Consider the following 16,178-nt stretch of genomic DNA (forward strand, 5'->3'; position numbering starts at 1 on the left):
AGTGTTGTTGGGATATTCACAATCCAAGTACAGACTTGATGTGCGCCATGAGCTGCACTCAGGAAGTGATCTGATTCCGATCCTCTGAATACAGCAGCGATTTCATATGCACCCTTATATGAAAAGTGCTTAATTGGAATCAAGTTAATATTATAATAATCATATTTTTTTTGTATGAAATTGCAAATATTTATATTGTGCTACTCCTTGATGTTTTGCATATTTGGCCTTTTCCAAGAACGTACTGGGTCATATTGTATTGTATTGTATTGTAAATCAACTGAATTTATAGACGTACATATTTTTTGTTATCATTGACAGGTAATCAAACTTTTCGACAGCATTTTCAAAGTGGTACAACAGAAACTCAGTCCCCCCCAGAGGCAAAACACAACAACGTGTAAAGGTGCTTAACAACTAACTGCCATAGTACGCCATTCCGTTGCTGCGGCCACCTTAACAAACTGATTCAGGGAACCCATCCACACAAAAGGGGTTTAGTTCTGCTGAACCCATCTCCACAAAAGGGGAAATAAGACAAAGAGATAAGACAAAGAAATAAGACAAAGAGATAAGACAAAGAGATAAGACAAAGAGATAAGACAAAGAAATAAGACAAAGAGATAAGACAAAGAGATAAGACAAAGAGATAAGACAGAGACAAGACAAAGAGACAAGACAAAGAGACAAGACAAACAGACAAGACAAAGAGACAAGACATAAGACAAAGAGATAAGACAAAGAGACAAGACAGCGATAAGACAAAGAGACAAGACAGAGACAAAGACAAGACAAAGAAACAAGACAGAAACAAAACAAAGAAACAAGACAAAGAGATAAGACAAAGAGATAAGACAAAGAAATAAGACAGAGATAAGACAGAGATAAGACAAAGAGATAAGACAGATAAGACAAAGAGATAAGACAACGAGATAAGACAAAGGGATCAGACAAAGAGACAAGACAAAAGACAAAGAGACAAAAGACAAAGAGACAAAAGACAGAGACAAAACAAAGAGACAAGATAAAGAGACAAGACAAAGAAAAGACAAAGAGACAAGACAAAGAGACAAGCCAAAGACAAGACAAAGAAATAAGACAAAGATAAGACAAAGAAACAAGACAGCGATAAGACAAAGAGACAAGACAAAGAGACAAAGACAAGACAAAAACAGAGACAAAAGACAAAGAGACAAAAGACAAAGAGACAAGACAAATAGACAAGACAAAGAAATAAGACAAAGAGATAAGACAAAGAAACAATACATCGATAAGACAAAGAGACAAGACAAGACAAAGAAACAAGACAGAAAACAAGACAAAGAAACAAGACAAAGAAACAAGACAGAGATAAGACAGAGAAATAAGACAAAGAGGTAAGACAAAGAGATAAGACAGATAAGACAAAGATATAAGACAAAGAGACAAGACAAGACAGAGACAAGACAAAGAGACAAGACTGAGACAAGACAAAGAGATAAGACAAAGAAATAAAACAAAGAAATAAAAGACAGTGAACACAAAGAAATAAAAGACAGAGAACACAAAGAAATAAAACACAGAGAACACAGAAAGAAAACAAAGAAAGAAAACACAGTATAAAGTATATCCAAGACAGCAAGCAACTAACAGTATAGAGATACGTGTAAATACAGTAAAAATTAAAGACAAACATTGACCTTGAGGAACACGAGTAAACCAGTTTTTAAAATGTATAGTACATTCCTATTCCATGTTCTACACAAATTTCACAATTCAATTGCATTCATTGTTTGTGTAATACTTGGTTCACATTAAAATACTTGTTAACCTATTTAAGAAGTAAATATCAATTACAATTCACATTGTTTTCGCATTAATTTAGCATAATATTAATTCTATTAAATTTATCTAGACACAGTAATAATGCCACGTCCATCAAAGAAATCACGTGTTGCAAAAGCAAGGCAGAGTAAACAGAAAAGTAAGACAATATCAGAAATACAATCCGAAAACAAGGAAGAATGCGAGAAAGAAATTATAATAAGCGATGATGATAGTCAACCAAATCCTGATTCGATTCGCATTGCCTACGTAAATCAAGTGGCTGGTACTTTCCATCAAGGTGATTTTCTATTTAGTGACGTTTCTAGAGGTGTGCAATGTTCTTGCAATACATTAGTGTATCTTTGCCGCATTCCTTTTATTTCCCAAGAATTAAATTCTGTGAATTTAGATCAAATATTGAAAGATGGCGATTATTTGTATAGAACTTTATCCCAGAACTTACGTCTATCAGGTGAACTCCACGAAAGTGGTTATTTAGAAAATACGCAATTACCTACAGAATGTAATGCACATATCAAATGCAACCCCGGCCCCTGGGGACCCGGGGATGGTCCGGGACTTGACATCATGTGACCCGGGATTTGATTCAAAAAGTGTCCTGGGGAGCCGGGTGTTGGCCGGACTGGTATAAGAATTGACGTCGGCCAAAACCCCGGGAAATTGGGCCGGGACTTTACCCAGGCGAGGGCCGGGATTATGTCGTAACTTACCCGGGGTTTTCCAACCAGTAAAATGGGCCGTGAACATGGTCATGGTTTGATAGTAAGGATGCCCGCATTTATGGGCCGGGGAATCCTTTCACTTAGCCGTAATTGCGCCGTGGATATATACTAATAAAACACTGAGTCGCCAAATTAATGTTACTGTTCATAATCCATTCCAAAAACAAAATCTTGGCTGTTTTTTTTCAAAATTTTGCAGTAGGCCATGTATCTGTTATTTAGCGGGACTCGAAAGTTAGCATGGTTAACCAGACCACACTGGCTTTTGGATATGCATGTGCAAACGAGGGCCTGCTGTACGCTTATTTATGCCAAATGTATTAGTTTTTAACCACCTGCCGAGAGTAAAGTTTTAAATTATTAGGCCTACACTCAAAAACAAAACTGACCGTGATAATAAAAGAATCTATGACATCTGCGATCGACTGCTACATGGCTACATACATGATATAAAAAATTGAATTCAATATCTTGTGTTAATATACAGATTTTTAAAACTATATTACATTTTCATGTTGGAGCGTTTAACAATACTTACTAGAGACATTGCGATTTCCAAACGTAGACATCAGATGTACTTTGATCTATTCCAAACCAAAAGGGTAGGCCTATATCAAATTTTTAGATTCCATGCCTATAGGTAAACGGTGCACGTTGAAGCCCGTGCGTTGATACTCAAACAGTTGAGCAAGTATATAGGCCTAAACCTAATATAGGAAGGAGAGGAAATAATTATGCTGCTCTGCGCTATTGACGAGAATCTAGGTAACCTAATTTCGTTTATCGTTTTTAGATGTTCCGCAACATGGTGAGTAACTGACGTATTTGCAATGGGACACACATGTAGACCTATATTTTGAAGCCTTTGAATCCACCCAGCATGTCCAGAGCTCGGCAGTCGAAATTTGAGCCCGCATGACAAGATTGCCACAATAATATTAAAACCATATTAAGATCCAAGCCTATGATTCTCAGGGCCGGGAACTTGGGCCGGGGAATACTCGGGGTTTGCATCGGTTTGCATCAGATATTCGCCCCGGGGGGCCGGGGAGTGGCTGAGAGTTTTGCCCGGGTGGGTCCGGGACTGGCCAGGTGTTTACCCGGGACTTGAACTTTTAAACCCAAAATCCACGGCCCACGACCCGGCCATCCCCGGGTCCCCAGGGGCTGGGGTTGCATTTGATAAGTGCATAAATTACAAGACAACTCAACATTTGCAATCAATTATGAACCCTTAAGCTATTGCATACTCGAACGAGAGGATGGTAATGACCTAGAACTACTCAATGTTCAATTGCAAGCAGCATTTGCAGTGTCAAATTTAAATATACTGATATTTCAATCGTACATGATGGCAATTTACAGGGATTCAGCAACCGGACGCTATATGTTCTTTGATTCACATTCACGGGATGAATTTGGGTTCCCCACAGCAAATAACGGTCATTCGGTACTTTTGGTTTTTGAAGACTTTGACAATTTACATTCTTACCTGAAAGTCTTGTGTTCAAAATTGAAAGTCACAACTGAAATATTCGGTATTCAGTCTGTACATATTCAAATGACCAGCGAAATGTTATCAGAAACTAGCATTCACGACGAGGCAGGCTGTTCCACGTGGACCAAAAGTCAAGATATACCACAGACCAAGTCGACAGGACTGTCAAAATACCAAAAGTGGTATCAAAGTTTGACTACCGATCAAAAAAATGAAAGACTCGAAAAGAAGCGAAAAATGTCAAAAGAACAATATGAAATAACTGAATACGCAGAGCGCAAAAAATTGCGGGCACGTCAAAAATACGAAATTCCTGAAAATGCAGACAACAAACGTGATCAGGCACGTCAGCAATCAAAGAAATCATATGAAATTCCAGAAAAGGCAGACAACAAACGTAATCAGGCACGTCAGCAATCAAAGAAATCATATGAAATTCCAGAAAATGCAGAGAAAAAACGTCAGCAATTAAAGAAATCATATGAAATTCCAGAAAATGCAGAGAAAAAACGTCAGCAATTAAAGAAATCATATGAAATTCCAGAAAATGCAGAGAAAAAACGTCAGCAATCAAAGAAATCATATGAAATTCCAGAAAATGCAGAGAAAAAACGTCAGCAATCAAAGAAATCGTATGAAATTCCAGAAAATGCAGAGAAAAAGCGTCAGCAAACACAGTCAAATATGTACAGGAAAAAATCGGATATCAGTACAGTAATTTTGCATTTTCAAGAATCCTGTAGAAATGATCAGCTTACTTACGTGTGTCAGATATGTCAACGTATCTTTTTCAAGAGACAAGTCAGGGCACTGTACACTAGCGCCTATAATCGGTCTATCCTGGAGCAAAGTTTACCTTGCAACACCGATATAAATGCATTACCCGCAAAGAAAAATGATGAAGTTCATGATCAAGTGTGGATTTGCATGGCATGCCATGATAATTTATTAAAAGACCGTGTGCCGAAGTTGTCAACTGTGAACAAATTGGCATTAGTACAACAACCGCACCAATTAGCCGGACTAAACATGCTAGAAAGACATCTTATTTCGCCAGCTATCCTATTTATGAAAATGATCCCATTGATTAAAGGTGCTCAAAAAGGTATCAATGGACAAGTCGTATGCGTAAAAGCTAATGTTAATAACACAGCTGCGTGTTTACCAAGACTACCAACGGAACAAAGTCTTATCCGGATCAAGTTAAAACGTCGCCTCATTTACAAAGGGCATCATATATGTCAGGACGTTAATCCAGAAAATGTTAGACAAGCACTTAAATGGTTGAAAGCCAACAATCCGGTATTTGAAGATATCGATATCAACTTTGATCAGTTTGATTCTTTGTTAGACGACCAACTAATTTCCGGCGAACACGATCAAGAAAATGACATCATCGCAGAACCCCATTCTCCAAATGAGAGTGAACTCGCGACTGAGTCTATAGCTAGTGACAGCACAGAATTGTACGAATACATCGATATTGATGAAGAGCAAGACATGCACGACCAAGATGAGGATAGCAGTGACAACATAGAAATGTACGATGAAGGACAAAACTTGGACAACCATGATAATGATGATGATGATGCTATTAATAATGATGATGACGATGATTGTAGTAATGATGACGATGATGATGATCATGACATTACGAACACATCTGCTCCTCTGTATTCCTTTTTGCACCCGGTTGATTTTTCTCAATATCTAGCAGACAAGCATGACGAATCAATCCTCTGTATAGCTCCAGGTGAAGGCAATAGGCCACAGAAGGTTTTGGAAATGGAAGCGCAATCTTTTCCCGCCGAATTCCCGGATGGTTCAAATACTTTCAATGACGACAGAGAAGATAAATTATCGCCATCTCGCTATTTCAATGCACGCATATTTTCAGCAGACAACAGGTTTGCCAGAAACCCAGAATATATCTTTTTTGCGTTGCATGCAACAGAGGTACGACAGATTTGTGACAATATTCAAATTGCACTTCATAGAGGTAGCACCAAGACTGCAGATGGAAGAAAGATAACAGCTTCAATGTTAAGAAACCATGAAGAAGTGAAGGGTCTCATTCGAAGAGATGAAGGGTACAGATTCCTAGTAAAGATACGAGGAACGCCCGCTTACTGGGAAAAATCAAAGAGAGATGTTTTCGCAATGATACGGCAACTAGGAATTCCTACCTTTTTTATCACCTTTAGTGCTGCTGATAGACGTTGGATTGACATAGACAATGGTATCCTAATATCACAAGGAAAACAGCCAATGACTGCAGAACAGCATAAGAACATGACCTGGGAAGATCATTGTAAGATCATCATGTCAAATCCAGCAGCAGCAGCCAGAATGTTTCAGCAAAGAGTCCATACGTTAATCAATGACGTCATTCTTTCTCCAGCCAATCCTATTGGAAAAGTCGAAGACTATTATTACAGAACCGAGTTTCAACAGAGAGGTTGGCCACATATTCACATGATAGCATGGGTGAAAGATGCGCCAGAATTCGATACATATCCAGACGAGGAAATCGCTGAATTCATTGACAAATATGTGTCATGTGAACTTCCTCCAGAGGAAGACGTCGAATTGCATGAAATAGTATCAAAAGTACAGATGCATACTAAATCCCATACAAGGTCATGAAAGAAAAACTGGACAGGTATGCCGATTTAACTATCCTAGGCCACCATCGAACGAAACCTTCATTTGCAGACGTCCAGAATCCATAGACGATCTAGATCTAAATGAACTGGAAGCGGAAGTGGAGCGTACAGATAGAAAAGAAAGGGAAGAGAATGCAAAGGAGACTATTAAGAAAATGTGGAAAGAAATTGAATCAGCCACCGATGACACAGATTTTGATGAAATCCTCCAGAAAATACAAATAACACACAGTCAATTTGAAACGTACTTAAGCACACTTGCCAAAAGAAACACCGTCTATCTGAAACGACGTCTCAAAGATCAATGGGTAAACAACTACAATCCTCACTTGATAAGATGTTGGAATGGAAACATGGACATACAGTACATATTAGATCCATTTGCGGCTACAATATACATGCTCTCGTACCTGACGAAGTGTGAAAGAGAAATGGGTGACTTGCTCAGAAACGCACAAAGAGAAGCTAGAGAAGGGAATGTCGATGTTCTTACCGAACTTAGAAAAGTTGGTAACGTATACTTGCAACACAGAGAAATCAGTGTAATGGGTGCTATTTACATGGTTTGCAGTATGCCTTTGAAACAAAGCTCACGTAATGTTGTGTTTGTTCAAACTGATGTTGATGGACACAGGATATCGTTGCCACTCCAACAACTTCAAGAGAATGCTGGGAATTCTGAAGAAGTTTGGCAAACATCTCAAATTGAGAAATACATCGGTCGACCTAAGGTAGCAAAATATGAAACCATGTGCATGGCAAAGTTCTTCTCTAGTCATTATCAAGTATCTAGCAAAGAAAGTACACAGACAGAAAACGAAACTGATGATCAGACAGAAGATGACCAAAGTGATTATGAAGATGGAAGTGTACCGAAAGAAGGAATTAAGAGATGTCGACCAAAGAAAAATGCTATCGCATTGTCGGGATGCTCAGCGAAAATGAAACAACGAACCACCGGAAAACCAGCTGTCATTCGTTATCCTCGAGTATCAATTCATAGGGATAAGGAGCGTTACCATATGAACATGCTACGCCTATATCTGCCACACAGAAGAAAGCAAATCAAACCTGAAACATATGAAACGTATGAAAGTTATCACTTACAAGGTCGCGTAACCATTAATGGGGAACTCGTTTCAGTTCAAGAAATAGTGCAACACAACATGAAAGAATTCGAACCAGATAACGGTGCCATAGATAATGCATGGGATGCACTCCAAGAAATACCCGACCTTCAAGATGCATGTAATGCTTTAAATCCACAAGGAGAACAACAACAGCAGGATGATAGATTGGAGCGTAATTTGTACGAGGATTCAGATGACGAGCTTGCTGAAATCGAAATTCCTGAATTACAGCAGCCGCAACAACAACGTCAAGATTTACCGAGGTGTGCAATAGAAACATGCCGTCCTGAAATTACAGAAGAACAAGCAGAATCTATGATGCGACAGTTGAACGACAAACAACGTCAACTATTTAACTATGTTACCAAGTGGTGCAATGACAAGGCCAGTGACCATACCATATCACCATTCCACATTTTTCTTACTGGAGGAGCTGGAACTGGGAAATCACATCTGATCAAGTGCATAACATATTATGCTAGAAAAACCTTTCTTCCAATGACAGAAAATGCTGAGGAAGTGACTGTTTTACTACTTGCCCACATGGGAACTGCCGCCTTTAATATATATGGCCAAACAATCTGCACTGGGTTAAAGATACCTCCCAGAGGATCACATCATTACACGCCTCTTACAGAAGAATCTGTAAACACGTTGCGAATGAAGTATCGACACCTACAACTTGTCATCATTGATGAAATATCTATGGTGAGTGTACCACAGTTTGACTATATAAATGGTCGATTGCAACAGATCAAAGGTTGTCAGTGTCAATTCTTGCAGTTGGAGATTTTTATCAATTACCGCCTATTTCTCCAAGAACACCATTGTGTCTTCCACGTGATGATATATTAATGGACCTCTGGAACCTATTCAATGTTGTTGAACTGACAGAAATTATGCGTCAAAAAGATGATGTTGTCTTTGCTCAAATGCTGAACAGACTTCGCACAAGGAAACGAAATGAACCAATAAGCGATACTGATATGAAGTTACTTCAGTCACGTACAGTTTCCGGTAACCACGATAACGGACTATCCGCTCCCGATGACGCAATGCATCTATTTTATCGCAACGATGATGTCGATGACCATAATGAGAAAATGCTAGCTACCTTGAGTACACATATACATACGATACAAGCCATTGACATTGATCAAACAGGTGGGCGAATCATAAGAAGAAATGAGCAACCACATAAGACAACACGCAAAGATCGCAACACAACTTTGGCAGATGAACTAAAATTGGGTGCCCGAGTTATGCTGATATCGAACGTTGATGTGACTGATGGTCTGTGCAATGGAGTTTCTGGCGTATTTAAAGGTATCGAATTCTGCAACTCGACAAATATGCCAACTGTCGTATATGTCAAATTTGATAGTTCTCGTATTGGTGCCAAGGCAAGAACAACAGAATTCATCCCACCACACTATCAAGAATGTACTCCCATAAAGCCACGCAAGGAATCGTTTCAGTTGAAAGGAAAGACGTTTACCACAACCAGAGAACAGATAACGTTAAAACTTTCCTGGGCTGTAACCATTCACAAGATCCAAGGACAAACTACGGACAAAGCAGTAATATCATTGAAATACTTGCAGCAGGCAATGGCATACGTAGCACTTAGTCGAGTCACTCATCTTGATGGAATGTATCTGATGAATTTTGATGCCAGAAGAATCTATTGTGATGAAACTGTTGCAACCAATATTGCCAAGATGTCGCAATGTGATCTTTCCGTAGCTAACCCTTTATTAGAAATAGACCACAACAACTATTTCATTATTGCACATCATAACATACAGAGCCTAAATCGACATTTCGAAGATATGAAAAACAATAGCGAGTTCAGAAAAGCTCACGTCATTTGCTTATCTGAAACCTGGTTGACAAGTAGCAATAACCCCGAAACAATTGCAATTGATGGTTATTCATTGGAATCAATCAATTCTGGTAGTGGAAGAGGGGTTGCCATCTATGTTCAAAACAGTGTGAAATACAATATATTACCATTGATAACTGAGCACTCCGATGTATTAGCGATAAGAACATCAGGAAGAACCAACTTGCTGATTGCAGCTATATACAAACCTGTTGCAACAAGCTCAAGAGTATTCAATGATGAAATGAATGAGATAACAGCCCAGATTGAAAATCTAGAAACAGATTTTAAAGTCCTTGTGGGAGACTTCAATCGAAACTTGATAAAAGAGCAAATCCTGCCTGCATTCAGACACTACAATCAATTGATTGAAGACCCAACTACTACCAAAGGAACTCTTTTGGATCATATATATATATCAAACCAACACCGCAGAACTACAATGCTTCAGTATTGACTTCCTACTACAGTTACCATCATCCAACATTTGTTGCCATAAAGTATTAGGAACTTCACAGTCTTGATATTGAAGGATCCACATTGATTTCAGTCAACTCTAGTAACGGTAAAGGAATAATTGAAATGATCATTTAGTGACACTCCAAATTGTATTATTTGCAATTCTATAGAAGACAATGAACACGTTCTCGTGGTACAAAAACAATCATTTTGGTTGAAATTCTCCAATTATATGTATCAATTCATGAAAACGCTTTTAATGTTGATGTATCACTGTATACAATTATTTTTGGATGGAATATCAATGATAAACTTAATATTTTAACCAATATTTCGATTGAATTTGCATCTTTTTCTATATGCAAGTCAAAAATTAAAACAAAGAGACCAAAAAGTTCCTATTGACAATTTACTTTTTACAGAATCAAATAAACTCAATGATATTATGAAGAACTCGACAAGAAAACTTAAGATATAATGATAAATGAAGTACAATAAAACGAATGTCAAACATGTTCGAATGTTATGTAATATACAAAGTGTAACTCCATCGTGGGTATATTTAATGGTATTGTTTAAAACTGAAAGTGTTTGTTACAATATATTTACAAGCCGACGACGGATGTCGGCTTGTTCTGTCTCTTCTCAATTCTTAAGTTAGGCGTGCAGCCTAACTTATTTCTTTCTTGCCATTTCTTTCTTTCCTCTTTCTTCTTTCTTCTTTCTCACAATTTGCTACTACTGCCACATTCTTGATCGGATTTCGACCAAACTCAGTCACAAGCAGTATAGGGTAGCTGGCTACAAAAGTTATGGGTTGTTTAACGTCAGAGGTCATGCGAGAGGTCACAGGGGTCAAAAAAGGTCATTTCAACCGAAAATGCCCCGATTGAGTTGAAATTTGAATGCAATGATCCTTATGACATTCTAAACATGTTTAAAACATTTTATAATTTATTGAAGGTCATAAAGGGGGTCAAAGGTCAAGTTTTTCAAAATGCTCCAATTGAGCTGAAATTTAAATGCAATGATCCTTAAGACATTCTAAACATTTAAAAAATATTTTGAAATTCATTTAAGGTCATTAAGGGGTCATAAAGGGGGTCAAAGGTCAAGTTTTTCAAAATGCTCCAATTGAGCTGAAATTTAAATGCAATGATCCTTTACACATTCTAAACATGTTGAAAACATTTTAAAATGCATTTAAGGTCATTTAAGGGGGTCAATACAGAGGTCAAAGGTCAAGTTTTCAAAATGCAAGCTTTCCACGATCAAGGTATATTAAAACCGCAATTAATGAAACAGTCTTATTAAAATTAATACTATCCAGCACAGTATTGCTGCTTGATCAGATCGTCACAGTCATCCGCCTAACTTACCTCGTGCCCTTGCGAAGGGCACAGTTGCTCTAGTTACAAGCCGACGACGAACGTCGGCTTGTTCTGTCTTTTGCCAATTCTTTCTTCTTCTTCTTCTGGCAACAAATCAAAATGCTCTAGCTCCGCCAGGCATTGACATATTTCAACCATATTTGACCCAAATGACCACTGGGTTAGGCAAAACCTTCCATTTGACATTGACCTGGCTGTGACCTTTGACCTTGACCTTATGGTCAAAAATGTGATTTCACAAAAAATGCTACTCCTTCCACAAATTTCATGCGATGATGACATGGTTATATCATGTGACTCTACTTTAGTCGGTGTCTATAGGGTGTGCTCAGATAAGGGGTCAAAGGTCATTAAGGGTCATTTCCGGTCAAAGTCTAAAAATATTCAAAAAATCACTGTCTTTACAAATTACATAGCAGAGAGTCGCCATTAGCACACATGCATCGCTACTAACCAGGGTCTTTAGGATGCCTACAGTTTTGGGGTCAAAGGTCATTAAGGGGTCACTTCCGGTTAAAAACCAAAATTATCAAAAATGTTCAAAAAAATTTTATCTCAAAAGATAAACAGACCAGAATAATATAACCATCATACATGAATCAGTGTTCCCTGATGTATGCATGGTATATTTATTTTGGGGGTCAAAGGTCATTAAGGGGTCACTTCCTGTTTTTAGCTGAATAACTTCAAGAATTTTTATCTCAAGAACTAAACATAGTAGAATTTTTTAATTGAAATTGGAACAATACATTTTGTCGTTGTACGTAAGGTTTTTTTTCCATTGAAGTCAAAGGTCATAAAGGGGGTCAAAAGGTCAATCAAAAATTTAAAAAAAATCAAAATCCATGCATAAGTTCCGATTAAGCTGAAATTCACCAGGAATATTTCTTATGACATCCTAAGCACAATGCAAGAGCAGCTGACCCCATCCGTGACCCAAGGGTCAAGTTATAGGGGTCAAAGGTCAAATTTCGAAATTGGTCCAATCGAGCTCAAATTCAACAGGAATTATTCTTACGACATTCTAAACATGTTAAAAATATTTATGACCCCAAAGGTCAAAGTTTAGGGGTCAAAGGTCAAATTTCTAAATTGCTCAAACTTGACCCATCAACAGGTCGGCTTGTGTGTCATGTCTCGCATGACAATTTCTATATAGCTCTTGTTACAAGCCGACGACGAACGTCGGCTTGTTCTGTCTTCTTCCAATTCTTTCTTTCTTCTTTCTTTCTTTCTTTCTTCTGGCAACCAATCAAAATGCTCTAGCTCCGCCAGGCATTGACCGATTTCAACCATATTTAACCCAAATGACCAATGGGTTAGGCAAAACCTTCCATTTGACTTTGACCTGGCTGTGACCTTTGACCTTGACCTTATGGTCAAAAATGTTGATTTCACAAAAAATGCTACTCCTTCCACAAATTACATGCAATGATCACGTGACTCATGCATATGAATCAACGTTAACCAGTGCTCAAAACTTGTAAACAGATTTGAGGTCAAAGGTCATTAAGGGGTCATTTCCGGTAAAAGTCTGAAAAATTTGTAAAAAATATTCAAAAAATCACTGTCTTTACAAATTACATAGCAGCGAGTCGCCATTATCACACATGCATCGCTAATAGCCAGGGTCCTTAGGATGCCTACAGTTTTGGGGTCAAAGGTCATTAAGGGGTTACTTCCGGTCAAAAACCAAAATTATCAAAAATGTTCAAAAAATTTTATCTCAAAAGATAAACAGATCAGAATAATATAACCATCATACATGAATCAGTGTTCCCTGATGTGTGCATGGTATTTTTATTTTGGGGGTCAAAGGTCATTAAGGGGTCACTTCTTGTTTTTAGCTGAATAACTTCAAGAATTTTTATCTCAAGAACTAAACATGTTAGAATTTTTTAATTAAAATTGGAACAATGCATTTTGTCGGTGTACAAACGGTTTTTTTTTTTTTTTTTTCAAAGGTCATTAAAGGGGTCAAAAGGTCAATTTAAAATTTAAAAAAATCAAAATCCATGTATAAGTTCCGATTAAGCTGAAATTCACCAGGAATCTTTCTTATGACATCCTAAGCACAATGCAAGAGCAGTTGGCCCCATCCGTGACCCAAGGGTCAAGTTATAGGGGTCAAAGGTCAAATTTCGAAATTGGTCCAATCGAGCTCAAAGTCAACAGGAATTATTCTTACGACATTCTAAACATGTTAAAAATATTCATGACCCCAAAGGTCAAAGTTTAGGGGTCAAAGGTCAAATTTCTAAAGTGCTCAAACTTGACCCATCAACAGGTCGGCTTGTGTGTCATGTCTCGCATGACAATTTCTATATAGCTCTTGTTACAAGCCGACGACGAACGTCGGCTTGTTCTGTCTCTTGCCAATTCTTTCTTCTGGCAACCAATCGTGACATTTTGCGTGACTTGCCACGTTTCGCCCTAGCTCTCTTATGCTTCGACAGATTTCAACCATACTTGAGCCAAATGACCACTGGATTAGGCCAAACCTTACATTTGACTTTGACCTGACTGTGACCTTTGACCTTGACCTTATGGCCAAAAATGTTGATTTCACAAAAAATGCTACTCCTTCCACAAATTACATGCAATGATCATGTGACTCATGTATATGAATCAACATGTGGCAGTGCTTAAAACTTATCAAAAAGAATTGAGGTCAAAGGTCATTAAGGGTCATTTCCGGTAAAAGTCTGACAAATTTGTAAAAAATATTCAAAAAATCACTGTCTTTGCAAATTATATAGCAGAGAGTCGCCATTAACACACATGCATCGCCACTAGCCAGGGTCTTTAGGATGCCTACAGTTTTGGGGTCAAAGGTCATTAAGGGGTTACTTCCTGTCAAAAACTAAAATTATCAAAAATGTTCAAAAATTTTTTATCTCCTAATGTAAACAAACCAGAGTAATATAACCATCACATATAAATCAGTGCTACCTGATGTATGCATGGTATTTTTATTTTTGGGGTCAAAGGTCATTAAGGGGTCACTTCCTGTTTTTAGCTAAATAACTTTAAGAATTTTTATCTTAACAACTAAACATAGTAGAATTTTTTAATTAAAATTGGAACAATGCATTTTGTCGGTGTACGTAAGGTTTTTTTTCCATTGAAGTCAAAGGTCAATAAGGGGTCAAAAGGTCAATCAAAATTAAAAAAATCAAAATCCATGTATAAGTTCCGATTAAGCTGAAATTCACCAGGAATATTTCTTATGACTTCCTAAGTATTAATGCAAGAGCAGTTGACCCCATCCGTGACCCAAGGGTCAAGTTAAGGTCAATCTAAAATTTGCGAAAAATCAAAATCCATGTATAAGTTCCGATTAAGCTGAAATTCACCAGGAATATTTCTTATGACATCCTAAGCACAATACAAGAGCAGTTGACCCCATCCGTAACCCAGGGGTCAAGTTATAGGGGTCAAATTGCGGCTTGTATTCAGCGTCTGTTGACTCTAGTTTCTTCTTTCTTCTGGCAACTCGTGACATTTTGCGTGACTTGCCACGTTTCGCCCTAGCTCTCTTATGCTTCGACAGATTTCAACCATACTTGAGCCAAATGACCACTGGACTAGGCCAAACCTTACATTTGACTTTGACCTGACTGTGACCTTTGACCTTGACCTTATGGTCAAAAATGTTGATTTCACAAAAATGCTACTCCTTCCACAAATTACATGCAATGATCATGTGACTCATGCATATGAATCAACATGTGGCAGTGCTTAAAACCTATCAAAAAGAATTGAGGTCAAAGGTCATTAAGGGGTCATTTCCGGTCAAAGTCTGAAAAATTTGTCAAAAATATTCAAAAAATCACTGTCTGTACAAATTACATAGCAGAGAGTCGCCATTAACACACATGCATTGCTATTAGCCATGGTATTTAGGATGTCTACAGTTTTGGGGTCAAATGTCATTAAGGGGTTACTTCCGGTCAAAAACCAAAATTATCAAAAATGTTCAAAACATTTTTATTTCAAAATGTAAACAGACCAGAATAATATAACCAACATACATGAATTAGTGTTCCCTGATGTATGCATGGTATTTTTATTTTGGGGGTCAAAGGTCATTAAGGGGTCACTTCCTGTTTTTAGCTGAATAACTTCAAGAATTTTTATCTCAAGAACTGAACATGTTAGAATTTTTTAATTAAAATTGGAACAATGCATTTTGTCGGTGTACATAAGGTTTTTTTTTTTTTGAGGTCAAAGGTCATTAAGGGGATAAAAGGTCAATCAAAAATTTAAAAAAAATCAAAATCCATGTTTAAGTTCCGATTAAGCTGAAATTCACCAGGAATATTTCTTATGACATCCTAAGCACAATGCAAGAGCAGTTGACCCCATCCGTAACCCAGGGGTCAAGTTATAGGGTCAAATTGCGGCTTGTATTCAGCGTCTGTTGACTCTAGTTGAATTTATATTTGACCATTGTGATCAAAAACACTGAAAAGAGAAAAAATAATTTACAATAATTAATGTGCAATATACTGTATACTAGTAATAATCAATATCTACATGTGCAATAATAGTGTAATGAACACTACACCAAAAATCTTATATGCGAAATATAATCGAC

The 16,178-nt window shown here is 37.6% G+C and overlaps 1 protein-coding gene across 1 annotated transcript; it reads left to right on the forward strand.

Annotated features, from left to right (window-relative positions):
- The first annotated feature begins 1,905 nt into the window (after nucleotides 1–1,905).
- LOC140168789 (uncharacterized) lies at nucleotides 1,906–6,693 on the forward strand. The gene is made up of 3 exons (XM_072192202.1): nucleotides 1,906–2,104; nucleotides 5,141–5,572; nucleotides 5,762–6,693. The coding sequence occupies exons 1-3, from the start codon at nucleotides 1,906–1,908 to the stop codon at nucleotides 6,691–6,693; spliced, it is 1,563 nt and encodes a 520-aa protein (XP_072048303.1).
- Nucleotides 6,694–16,178: the final 9,485 nt, after the last annotated feature.

The sequence above is a fragment of the Amphiura filiformis genome, chromosome 1 (assembly GCF_039555335.1).
Source record: "Amphiura filiformis chromosome 1, Afil_fr2py, whole genome shotgun sequence".
NCBI classification, from domain to species: Eukaryota; Metazoa; Echinodermata; class Ophiuroidea; order Amphilepidida; family Amphiuridae; genus Amphiura; species Amphiura filiformis.

Excerpts from the sequence above, each read along its gene's own strand:
- LOC140168789 (XM_072192202.1), top strand. The coding sequence starts at position 1,906 with ATGCCACGTCCATCAAAGAAATCACGTGTTGCAAAAGCAAGGCAGAGT. Across the intron at positions 2,105-5,140 it reads GGCTGGTACTTTCCATCAAG|GTGCTCAAAAAGGTATCAAT; the intron begins GTGATTTTCTAT and ends CATTGATTAAAG. Across the intron at positions 5,573-5,761 it reads CGACCAAGATGAGGATAGCA|CAGACAAGCATGACGAATCA; the intron begins GTGACAACATAG and ends CTCAATATCTAG.